The sequence below is a fragment of the Perca fluviatilis genome, chromosome 21 (assembly GCF_010015445.1).
Source record: "Perca fluviatilis chromosome 21, GENO_Pfluv_1.0, whole genome shotgun sequence".
Lineage (NCBI taxonomy): Eukaryota > Metazoa > Chordata > Actinopteri > Perciformes > Percidae > Perca > Perca fluviatilis.
The window spans coordinates 5,026,731-5,043,216 of NC_053132.1; the positions used below are offsets into that span (position 1 = coordinate 5,026,731).

Below are 16,486 nucleotides of genomic sequence, written 5' to 3' on the forward strand. Positions count from 1 at the left end.
GTCCTTTAAGAGTAAAATACACAGTGTATGTTTTAAATAGTCAGCATGGCCTCAAACCCAGAACACTGGCCTGTCTCCAGAAGAAATAGCAGCGCTGACACCAGATATATATGCACACATAAACTCTCCCCTACCCCAGCTTTAAAAACACACCCCAACTGCGAGGGGCACACTCGTGCACGCAGCATCTTCTCCTTTTTTTTTAAATTTTGAACCTTTCCCCTTGGTGAAGAAACAACAGAACGGCCACTGTTTAGCCACTCCTCTGCTCTTCTCTCTCCCTCTCTTTTCCCAGGACACTTGCCAAGGTTACAGAGATGCGAGGGGAGGGGAGTGGAGCGACACAAAGGAACACAACAGGGGGGGTGGGGTGTGTGTGTGTGTGTGTGTGTGGGGGGTTGTTGTGAGCGACATGCAGAATACATGAGACACCAGAGAGGAGGGAGAAGGCGACTCTGAGCGGAGCTGCTGCGGTTTTGTTGTGAGGATTTCCATCACATCATTTCCACACACATTTTTTTTTTTTTTTACATCTTTGGGTCGTGGGATAACAAAATTCCACTGCTTTCTGGGTTGCATCAGGAGTCAGCTGACAGGGGGGGACAAAAGGGGAAACAGAGTAGGTGAGACAAGGAGGTAGAAGAGGAGGGTGCAGAAAAAGGGCTCTTGAAGCAGCAGGGAAGGGGGCTGGGCCTCTGACAATGCTTCTCCTCAATAAGGATGTGGACTGTACGCTCAGGGTGCAGTGTGTAGTCAGCGTTAAGCACCGGGCGGCTTGCAAGGACGACACAGACCGCATGGTGACCTTGTTTTGAGCCGGTTTACCAGCACGGGCGGCAGCTGACATGCAGAATGTACCGGAGGAGTGGAGGGAAGGACGGGAGGTGAGAGGAGGAGGAGGAGAGGATGGGAGGATGGGGGAGATTTTAGTCAAGAGGAAAGTGGATTCCGAGATGAAGGGAGACGGGGAGAAGAACGGAGGCAGCGGAGGGGAAGTCGCGGAGAAGGAGTCGCTGATGATGGAGCTGACGAGGCGCGTGCAGAAGATAATAAAGGAGAGCAGCTGGTGGGAGAGGAGGGGGGTCGACTGCAGCATCCTGGCAGCAGCTTTCCTCTGTCTGCCACCGGGTAAGACTAGCGCGCACACACTGGGGAATGTATACAGCTTTTCTTTAAACATTTTGTTGTCTTCGGGTCAAATTTTGACGTTTATTTTGGTAACACTTTACTTGAAGGTATCTACATAAGAGTGACATGACAGTGTCATGAACACATCATGTCACTCTTATGTAGATACCCTAACCCTAACTCTAACACTAACCCTAACTCTAACCCTAACTTAAAAAAACTGAATGACACTTACTAAAAGAAGTGTTATGTCATAAACATTTATGACTTGTTTTTAATGGTTATGACACGTTCCTGACAGTGTCATTTCACTCTTATGTAGATACCTTCAAGTAAAGTGTAACCGTTTTTTTATAACAGAAATATGGGTTTCTTTTTTAACCGAATTGCCCAAAAATAACATGGATGCATGGATGTGCTTGGCAGGTAAAATTAATGATTACTTCTATTGAACTTTAGGTGTTGTATTAAATTTGGTAGCATTTGAAAACAAAGGTTTAAAATGGTTTCAAAACATATCCTGACTAAACTTCGACAGATACCAGTCTGTGATCCACTCAACATCCTCTGATCTTAGCTATTAGTTCAAATAATTCATCATTTCTGGGGATTTTTTTAAGTAAAAAATTAGGTATAATGTCAGATAAATTAGGTTAATTGACCATGAACAAGAAAAGCATTGAAAATGTGACAAAAAGCGCCAAAAGCATTGGAAAAAGCAATAAAAAATAGTTTATTTTCAATTTGGATCCCGGGAAGACAACAGAAGGGATTAACAGTTCAAATGTCCTAACTGATATAAAGTTATTACAGAAACTAAAAAAGTACATGTTGTACTTTAAGTTATTGTTTATGTCTTTGTGGACTAGTTACTGTGACCCAACCGGCTCAAGGAGATAAAAAGCAGATCCAAAATAAATACATTTACGTCATATTGATGATAATAAATGTCCCTGATTGATTAAAGTGCTCATATTATGCTTTTTTCCTTTTCCTTACCCTATCAAACACAGTCCAGTCCAACGACAGAGGCTTATTACCAAATTATATTATTCATTTCTGTCCGGCAGAAATCTTGTTTGTCCATATTTCGTCATTTAAAGTGCTCATATTATGCTTTTGGGCTTTTCCCCCTTCCTTTATTGTGTTATATATCTTTTTTGTGTATGTTATAGGTTTAAAAAAAACAAAAGAACTTTATTTTTCCCGTGAGGGCACTTCGTTTGTGGTCAGGCACATTCAAACACAACATACAACAATACAAAGTCCGTATTAATCATACCAGAGAATAAATAAATGCTAATTACTAAAATACTAAAAGAAACTAAAATCCCTGAGGGTAGGAGTAGAGGGGTGGGTAGTATAGGGAGAATAGGTCAAAGTCTGGATCGATCGATGGGGGGTGATAATTGTTTGTTCAACAGTCTGATGGATGCTGGCACAATGGTGGACATGGCTCATTTACAAAGTGAAAAAGCCCAAAGTCCCCCCCCCCAAAGGGACTTACCATCTCCAACAGAAAACACTGTTCACCAACTGCTCCAAACAGCTCTATTGTAGTCCAGCCTTTACTTCAGAGACAGACGTGGTCACTTTGGAACACACGTTATAATGCTCGCCTAGCTGCTAGCATGGCATGCCCTCATACTCTGCTCCTGACTGGCTAGTAGTCCTTACCTAGGTACTGTCAGGGCACGCCCTCATACTCTGCTTCTGACTGGCTAGTAGTCCTTACCTAGCTACTGTCAGGGCACGCCCTCATACTCTACTTCTGACTGGCTAGTAGTCCTTACCTAGCTACTGTCAGGGCACACCCTCATACTCTGCTTCTGACTGGCTAGTAGTCCTTACCTAGCTACTGTCAGGGCACGCCCTCATACTCTACTTCTGACTGGCTAGTAGTCCTTACCTAGGTACTGTCAGGGCACACCCTCATACTCTGCTTCTAACTGGCTAGTAGTCCTTACCTAGGTACTGTCAGGGCATGTCCTCATACTCTGCTTCTGACTGGCTAGTAGTCCTTACCTAGCTACTGTCAGGACAAGCCCTCATACTATGCTTCTGACTGGCTAGTAGTCCTTACCTAGGTACTGTCAGGGCACGCCCTCATACTCTGCTTCTGACTGGCTAGTAGTCCTTACCTAGGTACTGTCAGGGCACACCCTCATACTCTGCTTCTGACTAGCTAGTAGTCCTTACCTAGGTACTGTCAGGGCATGTCCTCATACTCTGCTTCTGACTGGCTAGTAGTCCTTACCTAGGTACTGCACATCCCAACAAAGATAGGAACAGAAGTGAGATGTCTCACTCTGTAGCTAAAACAGAGAGCTCAACACACAGGGTGAAAAGAGGAGCTGCAGCAATGTGCAGTACAACAAAAATATTATTATTTTTTTTAAATGTAACCATGTAAACCTATTCAGGTACACCCTCTAAATACAATTTTGTCAACCATCGCTTGGACACGCCAGTGTGTCTTTCGTCCTCAGAGGGTTAATGAGAATAAACACTAAATACTGAAACAGAAACAAATGTATACAAAATTAAGCGTTAGAAAAAGTAGGCCGAATGGGTTGAGTGCAGAATGTAAAAAATATATAAAGTATTTGCAATTCAATTCTTTTGTTCCGTTCTTTATCCACACCATTGTTTATGTCTCTGAGTTATCTTATGCAGGGTCTATATATATATTTGGGGGTGGCAGTAGCTCCGTAGGGATTTGGGTTGGGAACCGGTGGGTCACTGGTTCAAGTCCCTGTACGGACCAAAGTATGGAGTGTGGACTGGTGACTGGAGATGCCAGTTTACCTTCTGGGCACTGCCAAGGTGCTCTTAAGCAAGGCTCCGAACCCCCCCCCCCCAGCCTTTCAGGTCGCTGGTCCAGCACTGGCAGCCCCCTCACGCTGACATCTCTCCATTTGTGCATGAATAGGTCCTGAGCATGTGTGTGTGTGTATTTCAGGCCTGTGTGTAGTGATTTATAACAAACAATGTGTAAATTGTAATTTATAATAAAACATTTTTTTATTAAATTATGAAAATTATTAACCTTTTCATCATGTTGAGTTATATTTATTATATTGCCACAACAATGTGGAATTTAAACTGCTCCATGCATCATAAGATAATTATATCTACAGGGCTTTAACTTTTTATTAATCTGTCAATAAATATTTTCAACTGAATACATTATTGAGACTATAAACTGTCAGAAAATTTCCTGGAGCCCAATTAAATAATTAGTCTGTCTGAAATGGGGCTGCAATCTGCCAATTATTTTCTCAATTGATCTTTTATAAAATGTGAAATGGAAAATGACCGTCATAAGTTCCCGTAGCCCAATGTGATGTCTTCAGTTCACTTGTTTTGTCCGATCCAAAAGTCAAAAACCACAAAATATTCAGTTTCCTGTCACAGAAGACTTAAAAAAAACATGAAACATTCACATTTCGGAGGCTGAAACTAGTGAAAGTGTGCTTAAATTATTGATAGATAATCAAAATTGTTTCCAGTTAATGATCTGTCTATCGTACTCGTATCGTAATATTGCACATGGCCCTTTACCATTTAAATTGTGAGTAACTAACCGATGGAGGCAGCGGTAGAGCAGCAACTCCCGTGTTCTGCGAGGTAAAATGAGTCTGGTGGCTTTGAAGAGAGCAGAGATAACGGCTTCAGTTTTCCCTTCAACAGATTCCTACTGCAGCTGCTCTTTTATAATTTGAAGCCACACAGTATATCCCTGACTGTATAAGGGTGATTAATAAATACTCACTTTAGTCCCACAGTGCGCCTGAGGAAGCATCTGTCTTTGGGTATATGAGAGCTTGTGACTTATCTCCTCGAAATAGTTCGCTTTGAAATAGGAGGTGCAGTATATGAGCACTGCTTTATTGGGTTAGGGAGGAAACGTGTCATCTAAAACCCGGCTGCAAGGCCGAGCCAGAGAAGCCTTACTGGTTGCTTGGGTTGCAGAGTTGTTGCAGTTAAAACCATCCACATCAGTGCTGCATTTCATTCATATTTAATGTGATCAGAGTGAGGTCATTTTATCATCGACCTGAATTTGCTGACAGGAAGTTCAGCTGTTCGTATAAATATTTGAATGTTTGTGAATGTGGTCAGAGGCAGAGTCGAATGCAGGACGAAGTTAAGCAAGAAGATCCTCAGAATTGAAATGCAGAAACGGCTTAATTTCAGCTCAACTTTCACTTTATCATCCAGAAAGGAATTTGATCTGAAGCAGGCATCAAATCCCAACAATGTCGACAAACGCAACATATTGGCAATGGCGACAAATACAGAAAAATTCAACACCACAAAAGAAGGTACACCTGCTACACTGGACCAGAAGCTGAAAAAAACAAACTCAAAACATTAGAAACAGCACAGCAAAAAAAAATTAAGTTAAGTCAAGTGCAAACAACAGATACTTTGTTTTTTGGTCTTTATTTAAACATTCAAAGACAAAGGCAGTCAGAACATAAATAAACATAACACGAATATACATTATACCGGGGGGGTTGCAATTAAATAACAAATAAGATAAGATATAAGATATACTTAATTGTCCCTGAAAGGAAATTAGTTTTGGACTCTGTCCGTTCCGCAGCTTTAAAAAGACAACACAAAATACAGAAAATAAGCATCTCTCAACACATACTCTCATGCAACAGAAAACCTGCTCTCATATACATTAGACAGGTACCTATATAGTAAGCACATTAACTCCTCCTTTCAGTGGCAGTTTTTAATTTAACAACCCTGTCGGCTGCATTCTCCGCAATAAGTGTAGCACAGCCCTTACACAATGAGATATTGCACAACTAACATATTGCCCAACCCCAATAGCTTACATATTGCACAAATGACACTGCACTGAGCTAATGCGCAACCCAAATAGCCTATTTATTGCACAACTAATATATTGTCCAACCCTAATAGCCTACGTATTGCAAAAATGACATAATGCACAACCCAAATAGCCTATAGCACAAATGACACATTTCCACATAACCTATGCAGTACACATCACTTTACGAAGATCTTATATAGTACATAGATTGATGGTTTTAAGGGAGTTTTTAGATATTCTTCTTGAATTCTCCTTTTAAGGGTATTTGCATATAACTGATCCCTGTGTGTTTCATATCAAAATGTTCAGAACAAACTCAGCTTTCTGTAAAGTGAGGCCAAAATTTGTTCCAGGGCATTGTTTAAAGAGATAATTTGGCCCTAAATCTAAAAGGTTGTTAAAATTTCTCAAATCTCTTGTGAAAACATACCTACGCTCAATTGTTTTGGAATGAGTTTACATAAGTCTTGGGTTCACAATAGCAGCGTAATATATGAATGAAATAGTAAATATATCTCTAAAATGAAATGTTGTAATATCGCTTTTCGAGTAGGAGTGTTGTCGAGCATCGCTTGGACTCACCGGTGCGTCTTTTTGTCCTCAGAGGGTTAACAGCTTTTTTGTTTTCAGGATATAGAATTGATGAAATGTAATGTTGAGGTCATTTTCGAATATTAAAAAAAAGATGGTTTGTGGTTTGCAAAATGTAGTCTTATGAATATGAAATTTAGCGAGTAACAGTATCAAATGAATGACCTAGTATTTATTTGTCTTGATGGAAGCGTAAGAGAAGAACCCAAACAGATACATTTTAATAAATTAGAAAAAGTACGGGTGATGTCATCATGCGAGGAACGCCCCCCCCCCCCAGTCACCTGGAGGATCACGTTTCATTCTTTCACCTGATCTTCCGGTGTGTCATGGTTGAAAGCCACACCGCTGCTGCTCACAGATAACAGATACAACACTGTGTGGTCAGTTGACCCCCCCACTGGCAAAGAGTCAAATACCTCTAATTAATTCATTAATAGTCTCGCATTGCCAGCTCTGTCTCCACAGCGCTGTGGAGTAAGGTCTGGCTTCACCACAGATGCATTCTGGGATAGGACAATCGCAATCCTGTTGGGCGGCGCTAAGCTCCGCACGCAGCGACGGTGGCTCTGCTAAATAGTCTCGGGAAGGAACCTGTTTTGGTGGAACATTTGCACCCTGTGAAAGAAAACGTCACATACAATATTAAATGTAGTTAACTGTTGACACAATACAGTCACGTGAGCTTTTTAAATTATCTGATACATGGTGAAACCTCATTGGCTCTTACCAGTGTATCTCCATGTGTACTTTGTCCACAGCAATCCCACCAATCGGCCCCAAAACGTCCCATTTAAAGAGGAAACACCCTAAACATATTCTTAGTAAATCTCTACAATCATTCCCTGAAAGATCCAAGCAGGCCGGCCTTGTTGCACCATCCAAATGTTCATCAAAACTAGCTTGGTAGCTTGGTAGCTCGCAGGTTGTTGGTGTTTCCCGTAGCTAACGGCAACACAGAGAGCGAACAATCAATGTCCAGGCTTTATCCTGGAAACGTCCTTCCGTTGATCTAGACCACACGTGTCAAACTCAATGCCCGCGGCGCAAATCTGGGCCCCTCGTAAATTTTGATCCAGCCCCCTTATATATTTAGATTCACAATAAATTTTGGCCCGCCCTGTTTTTTTTTCACTCTTTACCAAGTTTTTGTCGTTTTCACTTTTTACTTTTCAGAGGTTTTTTATGAAATTTTGTACGCCACTTTTTGCCGGTTTTTACCGCGTTTTTTTTACCGCGTTTTTTGATGCTTTTTGCGACGCTTTTTGCGACGCTTGTTGCGACACTTTTTACGGTATGTATTTTGCTTTAGTCAACGTTTTTTAAGCTTTTTGGCATTTCTTTTTACATTTTTGTCTACCAAGGTATAAGTGAGTAGACTGTATGAGACATGCAATGATACAGTCAAAGATATTTGATTATTTTGATTAAATAAAAGCAATAAACTCTACATGTCTGGCGCTTGATGTGCTTCTCATGTTCCTGTGTGGCCCTTAAGGAAGTTGAGTTTGACACCCCTAACTAATGAGCGCATTCAGACTGAATCCCTGCTGTGTTGTGTCTTGCAGCCTTCCTTCTGCTGGGCTCCTCTCAGCTCCTGAGCTTTTCAGCGGGGATGCTACTGATGGGCGTGGCTCACGCCGCCATCACGGTTAAAGGGACACATCTGGCCAGCCACGGGGCGCTGAGCGAGTCGCAGGCCTGGGGCAAGTTCTGGGCCGTCTTCTTCATCGAGGTGAGATGTTCAGAAAACAAACTGAAGACTTTCCCAATTTTATTTGAGCTTGAACCTCCTTTGAACTGTCTTTTATTTATTTTTAAGGGGAGACACCTGCAGGTGAATAGGAAAAAAAAAAACTAATAGATAACACCAGAGCTTTAAATTAACTTTTTTAATCACCAGCCAATATTAAAGGTACTTTAAGGTACTGTAGCAAAATTCATTCTCTGCATTTAACCCATCCCTCAAGGGAGCAGAGGGCAGCCATTTACATTTTACATTTACAACGCCCGGGGACCAACTCCAGATCTGAGCCATCAAGGCCACTGACTGGAGGACCTGGTGGTGGGTCCACCATCAGCATTGGGCCACCATGCTGTTTTGTGAAACACTTTTTTCAAAGTGCTCTACAAATTAAGATTATTAAGAAATGTATTTCCTTTCTTGCCGAGAGGAAAAGATTGATACCGCTCTCTAAAAGCCAGCAGCCAGTTAGCTTAGCTTAGCATAAAGCCTGAAAACATAATTATAGGGGGGAACAAAATCCTCCAACCAGGACCTTTAAAGCTCAATAATATCAATAACATGCTCTATCTCGTGTGTTTAATCCGTACAAACACACAAAAAGACGTGCGTGCTACGGGGGATTTTATGGCTCATAAATGGCTCAGCTGGTTGTCTGGCAAACAAACAGCGACAAGACTCCAGGAAGTCACTGATAGAAAAATAAGCCTTCGTAAAACCACTACTTGTCTTTTCTAGGCTTTGTTGTTTGTACAAATCAAACAGAGCAAGATGATAAGTGTTAATCAGTGAGCTTTAAAGCTGAGTGACGTGTTTGACTACCAGGTTATTAAAGCTGTGTGTTAGCTCGCTGTTAGTATAATTATTTATCAAAGAATGGACCCAATCACTGGAGTTCTCTTGAAAGTTTGGTTACTTTAAGCGAGTAGAGTCAGTTTACAGCACTTCAGCGTCAGTACAGAAAGTGACTGTAGGTTGTTCACAACAGTGTCTTTTTAAAGGATTTGGGAGTCAAGTTAGTCATTCGGTTCATGCGATCAGTAGCTTTTCTTCTTAACTCTGGTCAGGCCCGGCACCTGCCCTCGGGATACATCCTGTGCCCTTTGCAAGGTCACTCAGCTTTCATGATTAACACATGAAAGACAGAAATACTAAAACAGACCAGAACAAGACCCGCCTTTCAATAGCATTCACACACTACTATTGGCCAGGCGTCCATGCTTACGCAAGGTAACGTAACCCCATTTTTACAGGTCCTATCCCCTGACCAATCAGCTATCCTAACCTTAAACATACAATATGTAACTTTCTGCCGCTAGGGGTCTCTCAACCAAAACAATGGACGGTAAAACTGGACTTTTGATGACGTTGGGAAGTTGTGTGGAATTATGGGAGTTTTCGTGTTAAAGACCTTTGCTGCCAGTTAGAATGCATCAGTTCACGGACGAGTTTACCCATTCAAGTTTATTCACGTTATGTTTATTCATGTTATTCTAAGAAAATAGCTGCAGTTTCCTCAACATAATTAAATTTTTCTTGATTAGATTTTTATTTGTAGCTGACCAGTTAGCAAGCTAACCGTAGCCAGCAGCTAAAACACAAAATATTTCACATATCAATGTCACCTTTTGGATGGTTTCAACACCGGGGCGGACGGGGTGTGTTGTAACGCTAGCTAGCTACTAAACGAGGCTGAGAGACAGGTGTGGGTGGGGATTGCCGGGGAAATCTCCGCGACAGCGAGGACGTTCGATGCCTGTTGTGCAGCAGCAGAACATCTCCCAGCTGAGTTATCTCCCCTTTACTTTTCAGTAATCTTATCTTTTCGTTTTGGTGCTTAACCCACCTTTTGTCGGGTTAATTTAGCTAACCGTAAAGACAGCTGAACGCGAAGGGGGGAGAAATTCGGCAGGGAGGAGATTTTCGGCACATACACCGGTAGCGCTACGGAGATGTAGCTAACGCTATGGATGGCCGCTGTTGTGACTCGGTGCTGGGTCTGATATGGTCCGTTTCCCGACATTTAATTAAACTGCCGTTAGCGTCGTAAGCACCAGGCACTGGAGATAAGTTCTGGCCGGGGGGTTGCTGTAATGAAAGTAGCTGGCTGATAGCTGACTGGGGGCTAACGGTAACTAGCTAGCTAGCTATACAGTACAGGCCAAAAGTTTGGACACACCTTCTCATTCAATGCGTTTCCTTTTTATTTTCATGACTATTTACATTGTAGATTCTCACTGAAGGCATCAAAACTATGAATGAACACATATGGAATTATGTACTTAACAAAAAAGTGTGAAATAACTGAAAACATGTCTTATATTTTAGATTCCTCAAAGTAGCCACCCTTTGCTTTTTTGATAGCGCTGTAAACCCTTGGTGTTCTCTCAATGAGCTTCATGAGGTAGTCACCTGAAATGGTTTTACCTTCACAGGTGTGCTTTGTCAGGGTTAATTAGTGGAATTTTTCCCCCTATTAATAAAAAAGCAAAGGGTGGCTACTTTGAAGAATCTAAAATATAAGACATGTTTTCAGTTATTTCACACTTTTTTGTTAAGTACATAATTCATATGTGTTCATTCATAGTTTTGATGCCTTCAGTGAGAATCTACAATGTAAATAGTCATGAAACTAAAAAGGAAACGCATTGAATGAGAAGGTGTGTCCAAACTTTTGGCCTGTACTGTATGTACAGGCCACCGCTGGCTGAATGACTAACTTCCCAAAAACTTATGAGCACATCTCAAGTAAAGGAAGATGCTTTTGATTGATTCTTTGTGAAGAAACTCTAGATTCTAAAGATCAGTCAATTAAACTACTTGATTAGTCGACAAAATCATGACTAAGAATTTCTTAAGTGGGGGGACAGCCGGGGACGGGTTACCATGACCACGTGCCCACTTTGCCCATGCCGTAATCATCAATGGAGACAGCTCTAATAAAAAGGTTCAGTATTCAAAAAAACATGGTGAAGTCAGGAAAGTCCATCAATATAAACATATATGCTCCTGGTTTTTGTGTTGCATCAGTTTTGTTGTTTGAATGTTCATAAACGTGTCCCATCTGTCCTTGTGTTCATCCACTCAGATCTGTGGTTCATTCTCAGCGCAAGCCGGCGTTCACGGCCACATTAAGATGCATCATGCTCATACTAATGTCATTGGCCTGGGCGACTCCAGCGTGTGGAAGGTGCCCTTCCTGCCTCGCACCATCTACCTGTTCATAGCTCCCCTGGCCGTGCCCATCATCACGCCACTTGTTGCACTCGGTAAGAGGCGCCAAAGGGGCCAAAGAGAGACAGACGCTTCACTCAAATACTGAACTTTAAATGTGATTCTGGGGCTGGGGGCAATGTGGAGAAAAACAAATCACGATTTTCTTGACCAAATGCTTCGATGTCGATATTGTACGGTTGACAATTGGTACAACACAACACAAAATGTTGATGGGGGGAGATGAGAGATGATGAGAACAGATGGAGACATGATGGACAGAAGCTGACGGAGGGATAGAGAGAGAGAGAGAGAGAGAGAGAGAGAGAGAGAGAGAGAGAGAGAGCAGATTTCAAGGCAATAGCTCAACAATTTGGGAATATATTTGCTTTATTTCTGAGAGAGGGATCAATATCACTCTCATGTCTGTGTGTTAAATACAGAGCAGGTTTAGCTTTAGGGCTGCAACCAAGGATTATTTTCATCGTCGATATATCACAATAGTTGCCGATTATTTTAATAGTTGACAACTAATCCATTAATCTTTGCAGCTCTAGAGGTGTGACTTTATTCTCACCCATGTGGTTCTCTGGGTTTTGCAGCTCATCTCAAAGGACACTCTCTGGCTCTCGTGGTCCGGACCGTCCTGATGGTAACACTGGGCCTGTATTCACAGTACTGGCTGCTGATCCACGTCTCCGGGTTCCTGTCGCCTCTCAGCGCTCTGCTCTGTATGCTTGTGTGCAGAGCGATGTTCTCTGTGCCCTACATCCATGTCAACATTTTCCAGGTGAGATATACCGTACCTGCAGACGTGTACAGCAGCGACATGTTCTCAAACAAGAACGAGAGTCTGCAGACATGCTAGCAGCTCTGTGAGGCAAGCACATTTGCGTTTCCTAGGATGGCATGACACGCTCTACTCTGATTGGCTTCGTTAGATGGATTAAGTCAGGCAGTGCCAGACCCTCCTCCACAGCGCTGCGGAGGAGGGTCTGGCTAGTCCACACAGCATTTCTTGTCACAATCTTCATAGGCGGCGCTAAGCGCAGGACGGACGGTGCCTCTGCAAAATAGCCTCGGGAAGGAGCTTGTTTTGGTGGAACGTGTGTACGTTCAAAAGTAGTTTTAGTCGTGCAACAGAAAACTCAGATTGGACAGATAGTCTAGCTAGCTGTCTGGATTTACCCTGCAGAGATCTGAGGAGCAGTTAACCATAGTCCTCACAAATCCACCGGAGTTTAGAACGCCAACACAAAGACAGAGGATGTAGCCTATTTCATCTTTTCATTATTGCTTGTTACTGCTTTGCATGGTTGAACGGTGCTAGAAGATGGCTTATGGCCAATGTTGCTTGGCTGTGTTTCGATGTTTGCATGGCTTCTTATACTGAATGTGGATACTGTTTGATGTGTAGATATGCTAATGTTTTGCTGCTTCCTGTAGCTCTGCATGGCAAACTGAGACAGCTTATCTGTTGCTCTAGCTGTCTGTGTGGTGTCTTGTTGACTTCTGTCTGTATAGTCTAACCTGTACTAATGTCTTGTTGATTTCTGTCTGTATAGTCTAACCTGTACTAATGTCTTGTTGACTTCTGTCTGTATAGTCTAACCTGTACTAATGTCTTGTTGACTTCTGTCTGTATAGTCTAACCTGTACTAATGTCTTGTTGACTTCTGTCTGTAGAGTGTAACCTGTACTAATGTCTTGCTGCTTCTTGCTGCTCTGGTCTAAATTCATCTGGCCAAAGGACTACAGTTGAAAATTAGCCGGCTGGCTAACACTGGCACATTTACATAAATGTTTATTAATGTGTGCTGTCCTTTATAAAATAAAGAATAAGAATAAGGAAGGTGACGTACATCCGGCCGAAAAGAGTGACATCTGGCAGAATTTCCGGCGGCACCGGAGCAATCCCGGAAGTGGAAGGTCGTCTTGGATATAGACTATGGTTAGGGTAAAAATACCAGGGTGAGCCAGTCAGAGGCAAAGTAAGGCAGAACAGGGCGGGACATGCATTTTGCCATTCTAGGAAACACAAATTTGTGTTGGAATGTGTTGATCTCTCACAGGTTTGGTAAAGACTGCTGGCACCAAATGATAATGCAACATTGTGTTCTCGTAGATCAGACCAGTTGGTGAACTAAAGGTCATGCAAATGTATTTATGTATTTATATAGCACATTTCATACTCAAGGGCAACCCAATGTGCTTTACAGATTACAAAGAGTAAATCAAAAAAGAAACAAACGATCAAATGCACATGGAATAAAAACATAGAAAATAATTAATTAAAAGCCATGGTAAAAAGGTAGCTTATATTTAAAATAAATCAGCATTGTCTCAAGTCTAAGCTCTTTTGGCAATGTGTTATACATTTGAGCTGCATAGAAGCTAAAGGCAGCTTGGGTTTAGTTCAGACTCTGGGAACAGCGAGCCGACCTGGGAGGTATGCCAGGTTTGTATCTTGGACCTGGACCGTTCAGTGAATTATGGACAAGCAATATAATTTGGAAGTTGATTCTGTGAGGAACTGGTAGCCAATGTAATGATCTGAGAGCTGGAGTTATCCTCAGCCTTCTCTGGCAGCAGCAGTCTGGATCAGCTGATAAAGAGGGATAAAGAGGAACAATTCATGCATGATTTTCCCAGCGCTGCAGCTCATTGTGCATTGTTCTGATCAAAGTGTTTTTGAAGGCGGATTAGAAAACACAGGTTCTTGATGTGAAGTCAAAGGGAAAAATGTTTGTTCTCTGTGGGGGTTCACACTGAAAACCTGTTCTCCCCTGGATCCTGCTGCTGTTTTTGGCCAGCGTTCTATCTTTTTCCCCCTAAACTCAGTGTTCCTGTACTTCTAGCCGTGGATAAGCTTTTCTCTGATGTGTCATTTATAGACTGATGGCCCTATTTTAACGATCTAAGCGCAGGGCGTGAAGCGCCTGGCGCAGGTGTGTTTAGGGCGTGTATGAAATCATGAATTTTGCTAGTTTAACGGCGGGAAAAAGGGTCCGTTCGCCAGGCACATGCTTCAAAAGGGTTGTACTTAGTGTCTTAATTAATCATAGGTGTGTTTTGGGCGTAACGTGCAATAAACCAATCAGAATGTCATCTCCCATTCCCTTTAAAAGCCAGGCGCGTTTGTACCTTTGATGTTTTTTTGTCACCAACTTTTGATGTTTTTGGGCTTTTATCAATACATGCAGACATGTCCCGGGATCTCAACCCCCCCCCCCCAATGTTCAACCCAAAGTTAAGCCCTTGGGCTTACCTGCCTTCCTTGCCTCGACGTTTCTTTGCCCCGTCAGTCGGCTAGCCCTCTCCGTAATTCGGCGCTATTCACCGTTGATATTTCGTTGACATTTGTAGACGTTTAAGATGCAGATAAAACATTAACACAACTTGATGGGGAAAACGGATGATTCGACCGTTATAACAATAACTTCCATTATCCCACGCAACTTCACGTTGTCCTCAAAAGTCTGTATTTACACCCATAGGTTTCCATCGAGAGACGCTTAGCGGCAGAAAATTGCATATTGGACGTTTAAGTAAAAGTATTAATATAATATTAGTATTTTATGGACTAATATTTTGATGCAGACTTTTGTCATTCTTAAGGACGTCAGAGTTTTTAAAGGGATGCACAACAGTTAACCATAATAAAACTGTGTGTAATTGGCAGCACATCGGCCTCCACATGTTCTCTCCGAACAACCGACCAAAGAGGATCTACCAGATGACCCACGGAGTCCTGAACCTGCCTCGTAACCCCTTTCTGGACTGGATTTTTGGACACTCGCTTATCAACTGCCACGTGGAGCACCATCTCTTCCCCTTTCTGTCTGATAACATGTGTCTAAAGGTAACGTTTGAACCCTGAATCGTCACATATTATCAGTTCTATACTGGGTAGATTTTTAACTGCAGATTCATTGGGTTGTTTTGCAGCACAAAGGGAGATTTCTGCTTTATGGCACAACACAGAAAGAATTGTTTAGAGGTGGGAACAAACAGGAAGCTACTTTATTGCCCACTGCATTCATTACTTTGTGTGTCTCTCTTCCAGGTGAAGCCTGTTGTGTCCAGGTACCTGACTGAAAAGCAGCTTCCGTACCAGGAGGACAGCTACCTCAACCGCCTGCGCTTTTTCTTCCACAAATACCAGGAGCTGATGGTGTTTGCCCCGCCGATCACCGAGCTGGTGGGGGTGCAGTGATGAAGGAAGCACTGAAGCAGAAAAAACTAATGAGCACTGTTTCTGCTCGAAAAGCTTCAGTGTTTGAGTGACATGTTACAACCGCCACGCTCCAGCTTTGAACAGTCTCAGTAGGTGGCCAAGTCCTTCCCCTTCCGGTGGACCACCATGGGACTTTATTTCAGAAAGAATATGTGTGGTAGTAAACGGGGAGAGACTAATTATTTTATGATCCCATTTGAATTAAGCCATGAATTACAGTTTACAGTTTAAAAGATAATTTTGCAAGTGAGGAAAGTCCCAGTTTGTCGTAAAACTGTTGACATACAAGATGGTAAAAAAACTTAATTAGAAACCACACACTTCAAAATCACATGGGTGACGTTCCGCTGAAGCTACGGCGTCTGTGTGTGTGTTTCGTATCCAGGATGTAACGTTACTCAAACGAGCAACGGATATTGCTCGTTCTTTCTCTTCCCGGCTGATGAAAAAAAAAAAAAAGCTTGATAAAACACATCAGGTGAGATAACATTACGTGTGTTGTGGAACAGAGCTAAGCTAGCTAGCTAGCGAACAAGCCGTGCATCAAGTTTGGCGACGTATTTTTGTGAGACAAATTACACATATGATGTTCATCAGTTTAAAAGAGAATTTTGCAAGTGAAGAAAGTCTCAGTTTGTCGTAGTACCACTTTTATGTGAAACTGCTCAGTAAACTACATCTCTCGTCTCACACAAAATACGTCACCTTGCTTGATGCT

At 42.3% G+C, this 16,486-nt stretch overlaps 1 protein-coding gene across 1 annotated transcript; it reads left to right on the plus strand.

Moving 5' to 3' along the window:
- The first annotated feature begins 433 nt into the window (after window positions 1-433).
- fads6 (fatty acid desaturase 6) lies at window positions 434-16,279 on the plus strand. The gene is made up of 6 exons (XM_039787167.1): window positions 434-1,128; window positions 8,143-8,309; window positions 11,407-11,587; window positions 12,134-12,321; window positions 15,214-15,393; window positions 15,598-16,279. The coding sequence occupies exons 1-6, from the start codon at window positions 846-848 to the stop codon at window positions 15,745-15,747; spliced, it is 1,149 nt and encodes a 382-aa protein (XP_039643101.1). The 5' UTR covers window positions 434-845; the 3' UTR covers window positions 15,748-16,279.
- The last annotated feature ends 207 nt before the right edge of the window (window positions 16,280-16,486 follow it).